General features: G+C 48.5%; 1 protein-coding gene across 5 annotated transcripts in view; it reads right to left on the bottom strand.

The window, feature by feature from the left end:
• Window positions 1-346: 346 nt before the first annotated feature.
• FBXW11 (F-box and WD repeat domain containing 11) overlaps window positions 347-18,592 on the bottom strand; it is a 66,843-nt gene continuing 48,597 nt past the window's right edge. For all 5 annotated transcript variants that reach the window (XM_032124721.1, XM_032124722.1, XM_032124724.1 and 2 more), the window contains 8 exons: window positions 11,511-11,648; window positions 10,834-10,952; window positions 10,059-10,308; window positions 8,896-9,014; window positions 8,275-8,385; window positions 7,664-7,742; window positions 6,046-6,234; window positions 347-2,680 (listed from right to left, as the gene is read on the bottom strand). In XM_032124721.1, the coding sequence (XP_031980612.1) occupies window positions 6,073-6,234; window positions 7,664-7,742; window positions 8,275-8,385; window positions 8,896-9,014; window positions 10,059-10,308; window positions 10,834-10,952; window positions 11,511-11,648 (978 nt within the window). In that variant the 3' untranslated portion in view covers window positions 347-2,680; window positions 6,046-6,072. The remainder of the gene's footprint in view (window positions 2,681-6,045; window positions 6,235-7,663; window positions 7,743-8,274; window positions 8,386-8,895; window positions 9,015-10,058; window positions 10,309-10,833; window positions 10,953-11,510; window positions 11,649-18,592) is intronic.

Raw genomic sequence — 18,592 nt, 5'->3', positions numbered from 1 at the left:
CATGGAGATTCCTTCAACAAGCCAGGAGATGGGTAATACTGTAAAAATTCTATCTGCGCCCTTGGTAAAGGAAGAGAAGATCCTTGTGATGTTCCTGCAGAGGCAGTGGGGTTCAGACCTCTGTGATGGGTGAGTGAGCTCAGCTCCAGCTCTCACTGCTCCTCCCAGAGTCTGCCCCAAGAAAGGGAAGGGTGGAACAGCAGCTGCCACCACCCGTGTCAGAGCAGGGGCTGGGCTGGAAGGGCAGAGACCCCTCCCATCAGCCCAGGCTGCTCCAGCCCATCCTTAACCCACCCCGACACCGAGCTCTGCTGAGGTGACATCACTCATCCGTTTATGTGACAAATTAAGTTCAAACTTTTTTTTATTAAGCACATTCCACAGTACAAAGCTTTAGATCATGAACGATATCTGTACAATTTAACAGTTTCAAGAAGCTGTTCATACACCAACTTTCCAAACAGATAATTGGCAAACATAATTACAAGTTAGAATTAGACTATCCCAGTGCTTTGAAACATTAATATCGCAGTAATGTACAGTTGCTCAATTATGGTTAGCAAAACAAAGTCCAGAGTGCAGCCAGGATCACTACCATGAATCCCAGGAGTCGAGTTCCTTGGGTGCCAATCACAAAAGTCCACTGCTATGTTACACAAAGCACAAAGAAGTTTAGACTGCATGTTCAAATATCATTATCTCCCAAGGAAAAACAGGAATTTAAATCTTACACATGCATTTTTAAAAAAAGGACTCCGCTCTTCAGAAACAAAGAACCTTTTTCTTCAGGGCTGCAACAGATGTCTCTTTTTTAAACAGTTTTAATATTAAAGCTATTAGATGAGAAGGGTAAAGTAAGACACTTGCACGAACTACTGTCAAGCTTACCAAAAAGTGACCTCATGGACGCTCAGGAGCGAGTTTACTCTTCTGGACTTCACCACATTCGCTCATCTCGATGAATAAATAGCTGGAGTAACACGGGGATGGGAGCTGGGCTCCCCGGGAAGGGCGGGAGGGGAGCCCTGCAGTGCCCCCGGGGAGGGGCTGGGCTGGTGACACCTGGAGCTCCCCCGCTGTCCCTCGGCACCGCCCAGGGAAAGGCAACAACCCAAGAGAGCCAACACTGCTGCCAGCACAGAACAGCACAGGACGGACACAGAGCCGGGGAAGCGCGGCACGGCCCGCGCCAGCCGCGCCCGCCCAGGGCGGCGGGGACAGAAAAGCCACGGGGCCGGTGCCGATGGGAAACTCACTTTGCATTGCTCCACGCCTCCTCCTGACCCAAGGACAGCGCAGGGGGGTTGTGTGACCACACAAACGGAAGGGGACACTGTGAGAACTGAAGAAGCAGCTATGGAGGCTCCCTAACAAAAGCCTGGAGGAGCCAGGACACGGCAGCCGATCCTCCCGGGAACCCAGCACGGGCACAGGAAGCAGAGCGGTGACTGGAAGGAGCTCCTCTCCACCGTCAGGAAGTGTCACAAACCAAACATAAATAAATGGAACTTTGGCCCATGGTTCTTCTCCACTGAGCAGCCACACTAATGCTACCGAGGACATCAGCGGGGGCTGCGAGGCCCCACTGGTGTTAGAGACACACAGCTGCAAATCCCGCGGCACAAAAATATAAGATACAGAACATAAATTAAACAGTTTTTAATTTTTAAAAAGTTTAGAAATTACATTTTAAAATATGTAGTTCCCATTAAAAAAAAACCAAAAACGAAACAAAAAAAAACAAAAACAAGCCCAACTAATGAATACTGAAAACCTCCTTTTGCGAGACAATGTCTAGGTAATCATGTCACCACCAGTGCCAGGGGTCAGGATGTCCTGCTGCCAAGTGCCACCACGCTGAGTGTTAGTGTGAAGTGTCAGGACATCCCGAGCCTGGCACCAGAGGGCTCTGCTGTATGTACAAGGTATCTACATGCTTACACAGTATCCGAGATGAGGGAAGCACACAGGGAAGGAGGGGGGACTACAGCAAACATCAGGAAGCGCAGGACGGCGAGTACAGAGCACAGGGCAAAGGAAAAGACAGTGCTATACAACTAGCTCAGATAACCTAGCCTGAATTGCAGGGAATCTTTAATTTAAAAGAAATTATTGGTGCAGAAACAAGTAAACTGTAATCCAAAAATATTACTGAGCAATTCAGAAATATTTCTAAGAGTCCAACGTACACCTATGGAACAGAACGGGCTCTGAACCTGCCATGGGGAACGCCTAAAGGACAGTGGTGACTGGAAAGCAAAGCTCTGTACATTCTGGGCATGTGTTTGGCACCCAAATTTCATTGGAGAATGTTTTTTTTTTTTCTTTAAAGTCAGACAAAAGTGCAAAGCAATATAAATTAGGCCAAGTCCTTTCTTGACTTCCGATTTATATCTGAAAAACAAGCCATCAGAGTTCAGTTTCTACGGACAATTTACATGTGAAGCTTTGGATTTCTCACAGCAGGGAAGGATAGGCTTCTGAAATTCATCTACTCCAAGTCAGTGAATTTGTAGCAAATTCAAAGACGACCACTGAGAGCAGGAAAGATTAAGAAATTTAGATATAGAATTGTGCTGCTTTGCATCTACACAGCATCTAGAACCAATTCTGACTTTAGCTGTCAATCATCTTCAGGCATGTAGTAGCCAAAAATCCAGTAGTTCAAGACTGTGGAACCCTGAAAAAGACAAAAGACAAGTGAACTGAGGGGAGGCACAGAGCAAACAGCACCCAGAGGTGCTCAGGCCCACAGCAGCCTTTGCATCCAGGCTGAGAGGGAAGGGCAGAGCACTGTGACACTCGTGCAGCACAGGGAGGGCTGCTGGCCAGAACTCCCCACTGCAGCCCCTCCTGCAGGGGAGCTGCCCCCAGGGGCTCTGGGGTGTGCTCCGAGCTCCACAGCAGCAAGAGCCAGGCTCTCCTGGGCCTTGGCAGTGACCCACAGGCAGTTCCCTTCCACAGAGGCAGAGGCACAGCCCTGGTGGGCACAGCCAGGGACCCTCCAGCTCAGCCCCCCAAACCCCAGTGCTGTTCACTGAAACAGCGACCATGGGGACTGTCCTTTATTCCTCACACTGCAGAGCAAGAGTTCTGCACAGGAGGCAAGTTCAGCTGCTTTAATACATGAGCAGCTTTTAGGAAAACACACAAAAACCTCAAATACTTTGATACTCCCATGACCTTTTCCAGCCCGATAGCTCCATTATCAGCTTGGAGGCAGGGTAAGGTCTGACTGTAATTAAATCTGAGCTTTGGTTTTACCTGCCACTTCCCAAAACCATCTTTATGGACTAGGGAGAACTTCCCTCTTCTGATATGAAATTCCCATGAAAGGTTAAAACATCCTTAGGCAATTCCCCTCAGCTTCCCTTCCCTCAGCCCAAGGGCTAATGCTTAATACCAGAATATTAGACTATCATATGGGAACAATTTTTATCATGTTACAATAAACAACAGGAATTCAACAGAAAGCAATAAAACTCTCACAGCCAACTGCCAGGACTGTCAAAAATGATCCACTTTGAGGAGCCTCACATTGCAAAGCCTGTAAAAACGTGTGCAGGGCTGCTTCAAAATTCACAAGACTGTGATGTTTGAAAGCTTATAAAACTGTTTCATTAAATGTCATGATGAAATATTAGCTGTTTGACCAAAATTTTATATAGATTTAGGGTTTTTGGATTCTGAAGTCAGACAAACCTGTCAAAAAGTGACATCACAGCATCTCTGCAGTAGAGGAAATAGCTGTTCAGGGAATGTCATTACCAACACCAACAGCTCCCAGGATGAGGGGCTGCGTGGTCCCAGCTGTGCCTCCCAGGCCAGGCAGACTGAGCTGTGCAGAAGTGCCAAGTGTGCAGGATGTGAGCAGCAGAACCCCCTGCCAAAGGCTTCTCACACTGTCCTGGCAAATCCCAAAGACAGAGCCGGGAGGGCCACGTGAGGCACCAGCCAGGTGCCGAGTTCTTGACCTGAGGGAGCGGCTGCAGCTGGGCCAGGGCAGGCTCAGGCTGGAGAGCAGGGAAAGGCTCTTCCCCAGAGGGTGCCGGGCACTGCCCAGGCTCCCCAGGGAATGGGCACGGCCCCGAGGCTGCCAGAGCTGCCAGGGGTGCACAGGGTGGGGTTGCTGGGGGGTCTGTGCAGGCCCAGGAGCTGGATTGATGATCCATTTGGGTCCCTTCCAGCTCAGGACAGTGTATGATTCTGTGTCTCTTTTGCCCTTAAAACACACTGTGTGGCTTTTATATGAATCAAAACTAATAAAAGAAGCCTGCCCAATCTGTAATTTAAAAACAGAATTTGTCCATCTCAAATTATCATTTTAGTCAACAGAACCAAGCACTGATGCAGGACTGGAAGGTAGATGGAGACTGTTGACAAAATGCAGCCTGTTCTACCTGCCTGAAAAGGCAAGAAAAATAAAAAACAGAATTACTCACAGAAAGGAGGAAAACAAGTTTTCCATTGAGAGGGAAAATCATTCAGGTTCAACAAGCCTTGGAGGCCCCACAGCAGCAGCTCACTTAGGTCTGGATCCAGTGGCACAAAGCCAATGCCAGGAGCAGGACACAGTCCCTGGGAATGTGTCAGTGACAGCATCCAGCTTTCCACACGGATGCATTTACATCCTCTGGGATCAAACACACAAGGCAGGCAGTGCTGGAGGCCCTGGCTCCTTGGGGAGTTTAGGAATTATGTCCTATGGAGTTGTTTTTAGCCACTCCCACCCTGTACCAGCATCCTCAGCAGTTCAGCATTCCCAGCTGTCCCTGTCCCGCCCCAGGAAGGACGAGCCAGTCCCTGAGTTTCACTAAGCCACCCCTGCAGCAGTGCTCTTAAAACCTGCTGTGAGGGGAAGGTTTAAGTGGGATTCTGCACATGGCTCATGTTCACAGCATCAGTTCTTCCTTATTCCAGAGCCTGATTACAGGAATGCTGAGAGGCAGCTCAGCCTGGCAATGGCCAACTGCTGGCTCAGAGCCTCCCTGCAAAGCTGTATGCCAACAGATTCAAGTGTCAGATCCAGAGAGGGCACTGCCCTGGCGTTTTTAAAAGGAGTTCAGTAGCAGGGAAGGCAGCCAGCACTTCCTGAGGTGAAAGAAAACTCTTCTTTAAGCAGGAGCACCTCAAAGTGTGTCTGCACAGGGGAAGGGATTTCCTAGCCAGATGCAGAGATCCTGCAGGAGTGCAAAAACCTGAGGAGCATATTGCCACAGCAGGGACAAATGTATCCAGAGAGATAATGAGAATCCCTTCTTACAGGAAGGCTTTCCACACCATGTTTCAGCAAAGTATTCATTATCTACTTCAAATAAAATAAATCCTTCCTGTTGGGGCCATGTCACTCCCAGCTCCTCTTGTTGTGGTGTCTCCAGTTCCTTGGAAGCACTGGCAGAGCCTGCTGTGCTTTGGAAGGGCAGTGCCTGTGTTTCTGAGTCCCAGCACTCACAGGTGTATTTTGAAGTGCAATTGTTGGCAGCAATAGAGAGGAAAAGAATCCACACTCCCAACAAAGGGCTCTGAGCAGTGACTGGGACAGGGAACCCAACTACAGCGAGTTCCTGGGCTCTGCTTCATTCAGCTCTGAGCTGTGCTGGTGAGCTCTGAGCTTCCCCTGCCACTTGTGCTTCTCAGGGAGCTGCTGCTGCCCAAGGCTCAGATCCCTGCAGAGGCCCTGCACTGCTCCTTCCACAGCTCCCCACAGCCAGCACGTACATGGAGAGCTCCAAACAGCTCCAATTTCATGGCACAGCTGGAATGCCTGTGCCATACACCAAGCCTCCTCGATTCCCAGGAATGCTGTGAATACATGACAGCTCTCTAACATGCCTGAACACCCAGTTATAACCAGGAGGATTACAGAAGGGGGTAAGCCAACAAGACATGCTGGAGCATGACCACACAAAGACTAGATAGGGAAAGGAGTGGCATAAAAAGGTTTTATTTTCTTAAGGAGAACCTCAGCTTGTTTAACTAAGCCAAGCTGCAGGCAGAGGGAACATTTCAGACATTTCCCAGATCCAACAAACGAGGGAGCCTTACCTTCTGAGGGCAGTAAAGTGCAGACTGTTATCTGGAGATGTAGGTGTATGTTCTAGATGGAGAGCGGGTCTCATTCTGGGCACTCGGTGGCACATTTAAGAAATCCCAAATCAGAATTGTATCATCATGGGAACTACTAATGATCTGAAATTCATCAAACTGGAGCCTAAAGACACGTCCTGAATGTTCCTGTGGGCAAGAGGCAAGCAGTCAGCAAGGCAAGAGGGAAACACTGCAGAGCACTGATATCGCACATCTATCTGGACACACAAAGTGTGTTCAAACTCTGCTGTGCTGACTAAAAAACCTTCATAATTACACACACATTTAAGGAAAGCTGCTTTTGTATGAGAATTCTTCACAGAAAACACACAGCTCTCAAATCCAGTGCTGTACCCTGAGCCTCCCTTGGTGGGGCCAGCCCAGCCACAGGCTGAGATTGTTCCAGACAGAAGCTGCCCGTCCACCAAGGAGCAGCAATTTCTGCCCCTGGCTGGCACTGATGCTCTGCCAGGGCTCCTTCTCCTGCAGAATTCTCTGCTGGATTCTGCTTTTGTGCAGCCCCAAAAGAGCACATCACAGCTCCACCCTGCTGAGAGGATCCTCAGGGCTCACACACCAGCCAGGAGTTCAAATGCTGCCGTAAGAAGGGGAGTACATGCTCCAGCAGCTCTTCCAACAGATCTCAAAGTGGCACCAAGAAGCCCAGAAAAGGCTCTCCCCTTAGTCCTGCTTACCCATTCTCATTAAATTTAAAGTGAGGACTCTGCCTGTATTGGAGAACTAACCCAAGCTGGCAGAGCGATCCCAAACTCCAACCTGAGCTACAGGATACCCACAGAATACAGAAACAACTTTTTCACTGAAACTAAACAGAAGAATAGTTAAATCTTATCTCTATATCAAGACAAGTGAAGAGAAAGAAAAAGGAGAAGCATTTCCAGCCACATAAGCACTTCCCCAGGTGTTGGAAAGACCAAGCACATGCATCACCTACAGTCAAGGAGACTGAGTTGCTACAGGCTTGTCAAACTGACTCCTGAAGTAAAATTCCACACACATTTGGGTGAAAAGAACAAGGAATTCTTTCCCCCATCTATTTTTAATTAAGTCTACTGTCACAAGCCAAACTCCTCATTACAAAGAAAAATATAACTTAAGCAACTTAAGCCTTAAATGACAGTCCTCTGAAGGGCTGAGAGCTCCTGTGGCAATCTGCTGGACTCAGCCTCCCCTCCTCCCCCTTCCCAGCTCTTCCTTCCAAAGTGAAGGTTACCAGAAAACTTTGGGAAAGGCTCACAATATTCTTGCCCCCTTTTTAATAAGAGGAAATTTAAAACCAGCCCTACAGAGATACTAGGGAAACACACCAATACCCAGAGTGATTTGATAAAGTATCATGATGATTTCTTTTTCTTTTAAGAGTATTTGAGAATCTCAAACCAGAAAAATTTGATCTTTCATTTAAGGTCAGATGCAAATCATTCAGGATATGACAATACAGTTTTCTTCATTCTTAAGCACTACGGACTTCATAAACCATCCTGGCATTCCCACCTGTCCCACAATAATGCACTAAACACCCCAGACAACCCCCAATTAATTAACTTTTACTTACCACTAACGTACGCAAGCATAATGTACTTGCTGGAGCACGAGGGTCAAGAGCAGCTTGCAAGTCCCAAACTTTAATTTTGCTGAAAGTAAGATAAGAAAATCATTATGAAAGCATAGAAAATAACATCCAAAGCCCTGGAAAGCTTGCCAGGTTTTCCCTATAGCTAGTTCCCCAGGATCAAGCACATTGTGAGAAATACTAATGCTCAAGCTTGTAAAAGCCAGGTAGTTTTGTGTTTCTTTGCAGCAGCCATTCCAGTGATGGCTCTGTGATGGCTGCGACAGACAACCTGACAAAGCACACACAAACCCCTCTGGAATGTGGGAATGAAGCTGGGCCCACCAACCCCAGGCAGACACTGACCCCAAATAAAAGGCTACAGACAAACCCAGTTCCACAATTGTTTTCACTAACTCTCCAGGCAGAGGAAGAAATGGAGAATCTGGATGTGGATGTAACTGCCATGAATTCACAATGCACTGCAGACACTGAGCAAGCCAGAGGTGCTCATGGAAGGGGGTCCTGCCCTCAGCCCCACAGAAATGGTCTGAAGACTCCTGAGAGCCCCGCAAGAGAAAAGCAAAACTTCTCAGAACTGCTTTCAAACCTACCCATCGTAGGCTCCACTAACAATCCTCTTGTTGTCGAACCTGATGCACCGAACCAGCTCTTCGTGGCCTTCTAATACTCTTAAACAGGCACCACATTCAATGTCCCAGAGCCTGGGGAGAACACAGGAGAAAGGCTGATTCCCAAACCCAGGGTTAAGCATCTCCTGCCTGGCTTGCTGTGGGAGGTATGTAATTTGCTTAAAAAGGTGTGTCATTCAGAGCAGCTGCAGTACATGTACCAAAATTAATGCAAACATTCAAAAGCACATGCAAGTAAAGCTCAGCATTATTCTGGGAAATTCTAACAAGTTTTTTCTGTTCTCTGTAAACCACTGATTAGAAGTTCAGAAAATAAGAAAGCCAGAGATCAATGTCTTCCCCATCTCTCCCAGCAGAAGACACGGTGATATAGCAGCAGATAAGAGGCTTTGTTCACTTTGAAACCTGAGTGTCCCACTCTTTCACGGGGTACTCCCACACTGAGGTGAGTCCCATTCCTAAACCATCTGCTCCAACGGCAAGCCACGCCAAGGAAGTTTTGCCAGCATCCAAGTGCAGGGAAATCGTGTTCTCAGGTGAGAATGCCCCCGTTACACAGGGCCAGCAGCTCGTGGCACCCACCTGATGGTGTTGTCCGAGGAGCCACTGACCACGAGCCGGTCCCGGTACTGCAGGCAGGCGATGCCGCGCTTGTGCCCGTTCAGGGTCCGCACAAACTCGCACGTGCTGGTGCTCCACACCTGGGGACACGGGACAAACCCCTGAGAGCTGCACCAAACAAGGCTTCTGCAGTGCAGGAGAAGCCACTACGAATTCACAGACAGAAAGGCCTGAGGCTGAGCTCTGCTGGACAGAGCAGTGAAAACCCACAGAGCATCTTTAGAAGCAAAGAGCAGGGCCTGGGCCCCAGTGGGGACCCAGCAGTGACACCGAGAAGAGCTGGGGGCTGTATATAAAATATTTTCAGGTGCCAGAGACTGCTCCAAACGATTTCAAAAATTTGATTACACTTGGTAAGTTAAGAATCATTTTTAAGAATGGAGTTATCAAATGCAAAACTCTCACGTTTTTTACCAAAGAAATTACTAGGAAGCTTTTAGTAAGAGAAGGTCCGAACGTGGCCTTTAAGCTTGGTCTTAACATTAAAGGATTCAATCAACTTTGCCCATTTTTAATGAACTGTAATTGAAGTCGTAATGCAGAATATCAAGTGGCTCATTTTCCAACACAGAGTGCAGCAGGATCTCTGGCAGAGATTTGGACATGGAACTGCCAAGAACCTCTTGGCCCAGGCTAAGGCAGCTCTGGTTCCCAGAGGGCAGGGTGGAAATGCCTTTGTTATATTAGTGCACTCTGGGTAACTCAAATCTTCTGGTATGTAACAGCCTTCAAATCCAGCCTCTGAATCCTTCAGACATGGCACAGCCTGGCTGAGCTGCTGGGAAGGCGTGGTGAGGAAAGGCACTGCTGAGGAATTTCACGTCTGGACAGAACTGCCAAGTGAAATTAAAAATACCACTGCAAAAAGGCACAGGATGTGCCACATTTAACAGAGCAACTGATCTCCAGACTAAGAGTTCAAACAGCAAATGGGCTTTGCTTTTCTGCAGCTGTACAACAGAAGCCATGAAAATATTCCAGTGCAGCTGTGTGCCCAAAGTCACCAGCAGCCAGCGAGAGGACGCTGCTCACTGAGAGACACCAGAACTGCTCCTGAACCCCTCAGCTGCTCCAAGTCTTTCCTTGGGAGCCACACGGCCGTGGAGCAGAGCTGTGCCACTTGCCTTGATGGTCCTGTCCCCCGAGGCTGACACGATGTACTTGTCATCGAAGTCCACCACGTTGACCGCAGCCCGGTGTCCCACCAGGACGCGGCGCAGGGTGATGTCCGTGGGGGAGGCCATGTCCCACACGGCGATGGACCTGTCCTTGGAGCACGTCACCATCAGCCCATTGCTGAACCTCAAATGGAGCACAGCCTCGTTGTGGTGGATCAGCGTGTTCAGAACTTCACCTGTATTTACATCCCAGACTCTGCGGGAGAGAACAGCGTTATCCCGAGGGAAGCTGATGGCTCTGCAGGGTATGAACATGCACAAGCCTGCTCTGGTCTCTAAGGGAGAGCTCTGGCTGGCTAAGCCCTGGCAGGGCTTGGGGAAGGCAGGAAGATGGTGCTGGAAGTGTCCTCAGTGCCAGCAGAACTGCAGTCAGGCAGTGCTCCTGGGTACTGAACACCCTCTCAGTAACAGTCACAACTACAAGATGTCAGAGGGAAACCCTAACTAAATAAATTATTGTATAGTTGGCCATCAGCCACTCCAAAACTTCAGGATATGCCTTGAATCCCTTAGGTCATATTCCTTCAAAATTCCTAATGCTAAAAGAACAAAATAGATTTGGAAATAAAATTTATTTAATATGATGCTTTGCCAAATATGAATATCTTGCTTCTGGAATACAAATATCACCTTTATCTTAGGGATGTTTTCTGATATTTAGAGATTATTGAAAATATTCCCAGCCCTGATATTCAAATTATTTCTGTGCAAGAACATTCACCTCACTGTAGAATCTGAAGATCCAGTTACAATAACTCTTTCATCATATTGCAGACAAAGAACCGAGCCAGTATGTCCCGTTAATACTTTCAAACATTCCAAGCTTGTTTTGTCCCAAATCTGTTAGAAACAAGAAGGGTAAATGGTTTAGCAACATCAAGAACATGGATCCAAGACTTGAACATCGTCACGGCTACAAAGAAGGGAGGAAAACCAGGGACTTCCATGAGTCGTGAGTCTGTCCCATCAGTGGGCCTTGTCCTTCCCTTTAGCTTAAGGAAGTTTTGATGTAAGTTTTTGAGAGAACAGTAAAATAACCAGCCCTCATGAGGAGATCAAATCCTGTCTGGCCAAAGGAGTGCCAGGGAGGATGAGCATGGAAGCCAACTCCTGGCAATCAAACAGCCACAGCCAGAGACAGCAGCACAGAGACCTCCCCCCTCCTGTGGGAACACTGATTTCAAGGCACATCTTTGCAGTCAGTGGAAGGGATCCCTGGCAGTGCCCCAAGCTTCCAGAGCACAGTGCAGGTGAGACTTTGCCAGGCTCAGACATCCCACCCTCACCAACCACACGCACACACACAGGGTCCCATCAAGAGACACCAAGGAAGCACAGGCAGCTTCCCCAGGGCAGAGCCCACTCAGCTGCAGGGAAAGGACAAAGAGAAGTGCTCACCTTAATGGAGTTATCTCGTAGGCCACTGATGATCTTCTCATCATCATACTGTAAACAGTAGACCCCTTTGCTGTTCTCGGAGCGGCACTGGATCCTTTGCAAGTTGTGCCTCCCACACCTCCAGTTGGATTCTATAGTCTGACCAGAGGGCAAAAACAGGAGTTGGGCCTGAGGCTGGAGCAGGACTGTCCCACACCCCACCAGCTTCCCACTTTTGCACACACCATCCTTGAATTTGAAGGATATACAACAAATATCTTCTCCTGCTCCCAATAAATACACACAAACCACAATGAATTAGAATTAGCACTTGTGTAATTTGTCATGACAAAGGCTGTGCTTATGGAGGAAATCATGGTCAACCAACCCTAATGAGAATTTCCCAAGGAGCCATTACAGAGATACATTCCAGAACCCTTTGGTTCCCCCATATTTATGCGACCAACCAACAAAAGCAGCAAAGATGAAACCAGGAGCTCACATATCCAGCCTCACCTGAGTGACCAACATTACAGAACTGCTGAGTCCAACACGTGGGTGAAGGGATTTCCTGGGCCTTCCCTTCCCCTACCCAGCCATATCACCCATAAATTGTAGGAACCCCTTGGAAAGGGGTTTGACAGATGAAACCCTCCTGAAAGTACCTAAAACCTCGATAAAAATAAAGCATACAGGAACTATAAGGTTTCAAATAACCCAAACCTGCTTTCCTCCCCCTAGTTAAAATCTGTGGAAGGGTAATTCTCAACATTTTGATTCTGAGAGATATTTTTAAGGAAAGAGACCTGACGTGCCTTAAAAAGCTGCAAACTATTTCACAGCAGAACCAGCATGATTTTCAGGTCTTAATCAGCTTTATTCCTTGTTGGAAAACCGATGCTGGGTTCAAAGAAATGTAGGGGTTTGGACAGGAAGATCCTAACTCAACCATAAGAGAATCTGTGCCCAGAACCCCAGGCCAACACCTGCAGCACCTGGGCATGCTGGGATGCTTTCACCTTCCAGTACAGGCACCAGAACAGGCCATCTGTTTAGCTGTTTCCCTGAGATTCTTCCCAAACACTGCATGGAAACCTGGGCAGAAGCTGACAGACTGTCAATTTGCTTGGAAAAGCATATTTATTACATAATCCTAACTTCCAAAGCAGTAGCAGGCACCTCTGCAGCTCCTCCAAGACTAAAATTGACTGAACCCTCAGTAAAGACAGAAGTGGAGTGTGACTGTGACATCCCAATTCTAGGAAAACATGTCTGCTTCAAGGGAAAACTGTCTTTCCACTTTGTTTTCCATGTGTGTGCTCCTTCAATTGTCTCCCATTATGAAATTTGGAGAGAATTATACCCAGTCCTAATACAAACCTGATGTGCCCCAGGAATTCGTCTAAATCATAAATGCTAAGAGATCCTTCTAGAGGAGCAGCTGACAGGTCACTCATCCCCTCTCATTCCCTTCCAATCTGGTGGGGAAGCCAATGGAATCAGGACAGTGAGGGCGTCGGTTTGGGATAAGCTGTCCTGGCCAGCCAGTGCCCTGCTGATCGTCACACTGGGACCTGGGCTCAAACCTGACACTGCTCTGGGTCAGCCTTGGAGGGAACAGCCCAGCTCATCACCTTCCTTGCTCAGCATGGAATGCAGGCTTGGAGGGGGAAGGACAGGCAATTCCCAAGCTTTATCTCATCTGGGCTAGGAGAGCAGGACTGCAGCTCATCAACTGCTCTGGCCCTCAGAAACAGGAGAGGACTGCAGGCATTAACAGCAGGAGCCAGTATAATTACAGATCTGAAGGCAGCAGATTTAAATGTGCAACAGTAACACTGGAGACAGAGGAGATAAAGCATCAGAGATCCCAGTTGGCCAATTTCAATAGTTTTAGAAACTATTTATGTTCTGAACAGTCTTAAGGGAGAGCTTCCCCAAAGCCCTGTTCTTGGACAGCTCTGCACTAAGCAGTTGCACCAAGCATGTGCCAGAGGAGCCGGGAGTGCTCAAACTCCCCAGGAGCACTTCCACACTTCAGCTTCCTGCGACAGCCACTCCCAACAGCCCCAGAACACCTTGGGAACCCCACAAATCACAAATGCTGCTGGTCACAGCTTCCCACACAGAGCAGCCCGCAGCGGAAGTGTGCTCACCAGGCACTCGGGACACGAGCTGGCTCAATTCTCACAGGTTCACTATAGGAAGCTACTTCAGCTGCTCCCCACAAGAAAATGCTGGCTTCAGATAAAGGCAACTCAAGTCTCGTGTGTATCTCTGTGAGGGCAGTAAGTCACATACAGGTGCACACTTCACTTCTGTGAGTAGATGTCATTCCATGTAGCCATTATGTGCTGTGGCTACTGTGGGAAAACAGTGCCTGTTTTTGGAGAACTTGTAAAATCCCCTCACGCTGCCTTAATTCCTGGGATGCTGGGAAAGCAGCCACGACACACAGAATGTACAGCAGCACTTCCCTGGGCAGCAGAGTGAAACCAGATGTGCACATCCAGGGAAATAACATTTGAGATGACTGAACAGACTGAGTGGGTGGGCAACTGGAGGACCCTCCGAGAGGAACATGGTTAATGCAGAACTGGCAACCACACAAAAGCTTCTGCTGTAGGGCATTTCTGGTTGTTGCTCCATGGTGCAGTGAGAGAAAGTCTTCATCTGCACCCTCCTGCCAGGAGATATCCTAACTGGATACACTGAGCAGGGAGGACAGCAGGTATGAGGGGTGAGATCACTGTGCTTATGGACCCTTAAAGCACCAGGGGGTGAGGGCTGAAGAATCCCACAGTTTATTTGCGTATCTGTGGTTCCACACCAACACCAATATATCCAACACCCACTACTGCATTTTCTACAGATCCCTTCAAAAGTCTCCTCTGCCTCTGAACTCAGGTTTCCCAGTTAAAAGTAGAACAGTCTCCCGAGTTCACACCCCCAGTTTCTCACACTCTCCTAAAAGCTCACCGGAGCAACAGCAGCGAGGAGCTCACAAATGCTGCACAACCAACAAAATCTGGACATATAAGGGATAAATACCGAGCATTTGCCAAAGCATTTGCCACAGCAGGAGAGCCATTTGGCAGCTGAAGTGGTGCACAAATGGACTGAAGGAAAAGAAAGCATTTCGTGAGAAAAGTACAAATAGAAAATAGTCCAAGATGTAGAGGTATAGCCAAGCCTTGACCATGCCAGAATACATTCACTGGTGCAAAGATGCACAGTGAAAAAAATGCAATTCATCTGGATTAACAGCTGGAACACTAACTATACATTGGAAGTGTTAAGGATAATCTACTAGGAACAGGGGGTTTTTTTCCCATTGGATAATGTACACTATGTTCAGCTCCTTGGCTAACAATTGCATTTTTATCCTTGTGAATGTTATTGCAGAGTAAGTGGGTTTATCTTAATCCCATAAACCAAGGGGTTTCTGTTCCCTCTGAATACACAATTCTCCTACAGGACAAGGGGGGCAGGGAAAAGCAAAAGGAACATCCACATTTGTTACGTATGTAGGGATTTCTCCTGACGCATTAGGCCATGAAAATCCAACCCTTTGTTCTTCTCATGCTTTCTTCAAAGGGAAAAAGGAAAATCCCTCCTGACTGTGGCAGAGGGAAGGCACAAATAAATGAATTTGTGTCACCAGGGTAGAGAGGGCTTAATAATTAATTCATGTTGAAGTTAAGAGGGTTTGATAAGCAAAGACAAAATGACAGATTGGCCATGGCACGAGGTTCTCTGCACCCTCGAGGTCTTTCCTCTCTTGGACACTCTGAAGTCTATTCGGATGAAAAAGCAGCATCAAGCTCTTGAAGAAGGATTCCCCAGATCCTGGCTTGACTCTGGAATTCACTGCTGGGGCTCCAAACTGCTGAGAGACAGTGAGGGGCAAAGAGTTTTCATAGTGTCTGCATCAGCCTGAAGAAGAAAGGCTGTGAGATGTTAATTTCCTCGAGGGCTCCGGCTGCTCCCCAGGACTCTGCAGAGAAGTGGCTTTCTGGCTGGACTCAGCAAAGCATAAACAGCGAAGTCCAGAAATCCAAACTACTCTAGACCAAAAGGAAACAGAAGCTTTTCCTAGCAAGTTTCTCAGCAGAATTCAAGACCAAAAGTTCCTGATGTTTGCAGCTGCTTAGGTAAGATCCAGATGTGACAATACAAACTGAGGAGTGTGACCCCTCTCTGCATGGGACTGATGCTCTAAGTACGGAGCTGCCCAAAGGCCACCAGGTACAACCATCCCTGTGCTCTGTCCCTCGCTGCAGCTTTGCTGATCCTCTTCTAAAGCCCCATTTTAAAAGCACAGATCGACCTTGCTGTGCTGAGTGAGATCAGTCTGGGCAGTGGAATATGCTGATGCCTTACAGAGGAAGAGCAGGCTTGGAGAAACTGCATCAAAGCTCACTGACAAGCAAGGATATAGAAGTGACTCTGGGAGAAAGCTGACAGTGTAATACTGACCCGTGGAACCAAGCCTGAGGAAAAGGCAGTTGGGTTCTCCAAGTGTCAAAATGCTGTTAGACACCTTAGGCGAACCAGATAAAAAAGGCAACATGAACTGCACTCTCACACCCAAAGAACAGTCACTCAGGGACTGTCAACAGCATTGGGACTGTCTCACTGCCCAGGGTGCTGGGAATGCCTGATGTGCTGAGGGAGGCACAACACACCACTGAGGAAGGGCATGAGAGACAGGGATGACCCCAAGCGCAGCTGCACCTCGTCCCTGTGCTTCTGTCTCTGGAGGCTGTGCTGGCCAGCCTGAGCTGACATGAGCTGTTCTGCTTGCCCAGGTAACGAGTAAAGAATCCACTCAACTCCCACTGAGGAGTCCTGGAACAGGAGGATGCAGAAGGACCAAGCTGCTCTTCCCTGAAAGGTCTGTCCTGGGCACCAAGCCCCTCTGCAAACACAGCCTCAAAGCAGAGGAGCCCAAAGGGATTCCAGGGCAGCATGTTTTCCATCCCTGCAGCTGCCATGATCACAGTAACACACCCTGATGGCTCTGCCTGGTTTTCTCTCAGAAGATCTTCATTTCCACTGATTTCCACCACACTTAAGACTAAAATGTCAAGCTTTTATGTTACAGGTGCAACATCAATGCATACAGACCTTAAATGCATTCCTGCTTACACCAAGGCAATGGAGAAGTAACTGCTGTAACTGCCAGACCTGGAGAGGGAATCTTAAAAATACAAGCCAGTAACAACGAAAAGAGCTGGGGGTCCTCTGAGGCACTTTAGTGACACATGTATACCTCACCTGACCACAGTAATGCTGCTGAAAACCAAAATTATTGTACCTTTTTAGTTTCATTGGAGACAGTAACTCGGTTTATGCACAACACCATGGAAAGTACAAAGTTCACACAGTCACTGAGTATCCTCAGTTAGAAGGGACCCACAAGGATCATCAATCCAGCTCCTGGGCCTGCACAGACCCCCCAGCAACCCCACCCTGTGCACCCCTGGCAGCTCTGGCAGCCTCGGGGCCGTGCCCATTCCCTGGGGAGCCTGGGCAGTGCCCGGCACCCTCTGGGGAAGAACCTTTCCCTGCTCTCCAGCCTGAGCCTGCCCTGGCCCAGCTGCAGCCGCTCCCTGGGTGCTGTCCCTGGCCCAGGAGCAGAGCTCGGAGCTGTCCCTGCGCTGCCCTGGGCAGGAGCTGCAGCCCCGGGGAGCTCTGCCCTCAGCTCCTCTGCTGCAGCTGGACCAGCCCAGTGCCCTCAGCCGCTCCTCGGGCGGCCCCTCCAGACCCTTCCCCAGCCCCGGCTCCCTCCTTTGGACGCTCTGGAGCAGCTTTGGATCTCTCTGATGTTGTGGCACCCAAAGTGCCCCAGCACTGGAGGTGAGGCTGCCCCAGCCCAGAGCAGAGCGGGACAATCCCTCCCTGGCCCAGCCTGATGTCCCCAGGACAGGGATGTCCCTCCTGGCTCCAGGGCACTGCTGACTCACATCCAACTGGCCATGGACCAGCACCCCCAAGTCCCTTTCCAGGGGCTGCTCTCCAGCCCATTTGTGTTAAAAAACAGGAGTAATGTGGGCAAAGGCAACCAAAGGAGCCAAGCCAGGGCCCCACCCCGTGGTTGGGGCAGCTGAAAGGGGAGTTCAGAGGAGAGAGCTGAAATCTGTGCCATGCACCACAAGAACTTGGTCCCTCCTGCTCCAAAGCCTCCCCTTTCCTTGGCCAGCTTCATTTTTAAGAAATGCTTTTTGGAAAGTGCCTGTGGAATAGAGATCTCAAAGGCTGGCTGAAAAAATTTCAAGGCATATAATGCTGACCAGATTCTCCCCACACATGCACATAGAATTTCTCCAGCATCATAATTAGAGCAGTACTAAACAAACCCATTTCCCTCAGAAATTATACCCTGCAACTTTCATAAACAATCATCTCCCAATGCAGGCAGGGACTTAGGGCAAGAACTGACTTTTTCCCCTTTTCAAACTGTTCCAAGGCTTTAAAATTTCAGTTCCAGTCCTAAAACCTGAACTTTTTCAGAAATCAGAAGAACACAGAGTGTTTATCTGATGGCCTGGCACCACATTTTCCTCAAGTCTTCAGAAAAACCACATTTTAATTCTCATCTTAATTAGGTGGACCCAAGTCTCCATGGAAACAAGCTGAGGGCACTCACCATGTGCCTCAAAGATAAGGGGAACATTTATGAAATAAAGTCTTCTCAACTCATCACCAGAAATAGATACCTGTGCTAATCCTGAGGGGACAACACAATAGTTGGCCGAGCTTCACAAATAATACGGAAAAATTCCAGGGACTTGGGACTCTGGAATCAGCAGGATTAAACTTCCCAGCCTGGCACTGTGCCTGTGGAAGAGCCGACCCCACACAGGACACCCCGCTCCAGCCAGGCGCTCTCCACAAACAAGCTCTCAAACCAAGTCCAGTTTTCTAGGATAACCCCCCCCAAATCCAAATCCAAAAAGATTTTCCCTTTAAAAAAGCTCCTAAAGAACCCTGGCAGTTCAACATGTGACTTGGAGACGTTTGGAGGAACTGGACCACCTCTTGTGAAACTAAATCTAATTAAATATTTGGCTTCACAGTGGAGGTGGGGAGTAACCATC

The sequence above is a fragment of the Corvus moneduloides genome, chromosome 15, assembly GCF_009650955.1.
Source record: "Corvus moneduloides isolate bCorMon1 chromosome 15, bCorMon1.pri, whole genome shotgun sequence".
NCBI lineage: Eukaryota > Metazoa > Chordata > Aves > Passeriformes > Corvidae > Corvus > Corvus moneduloides.
Note: the sequence above shows the minus strand (reverse complement) of the source record. Positions and strands in the feature narration are given on the sequence as shown.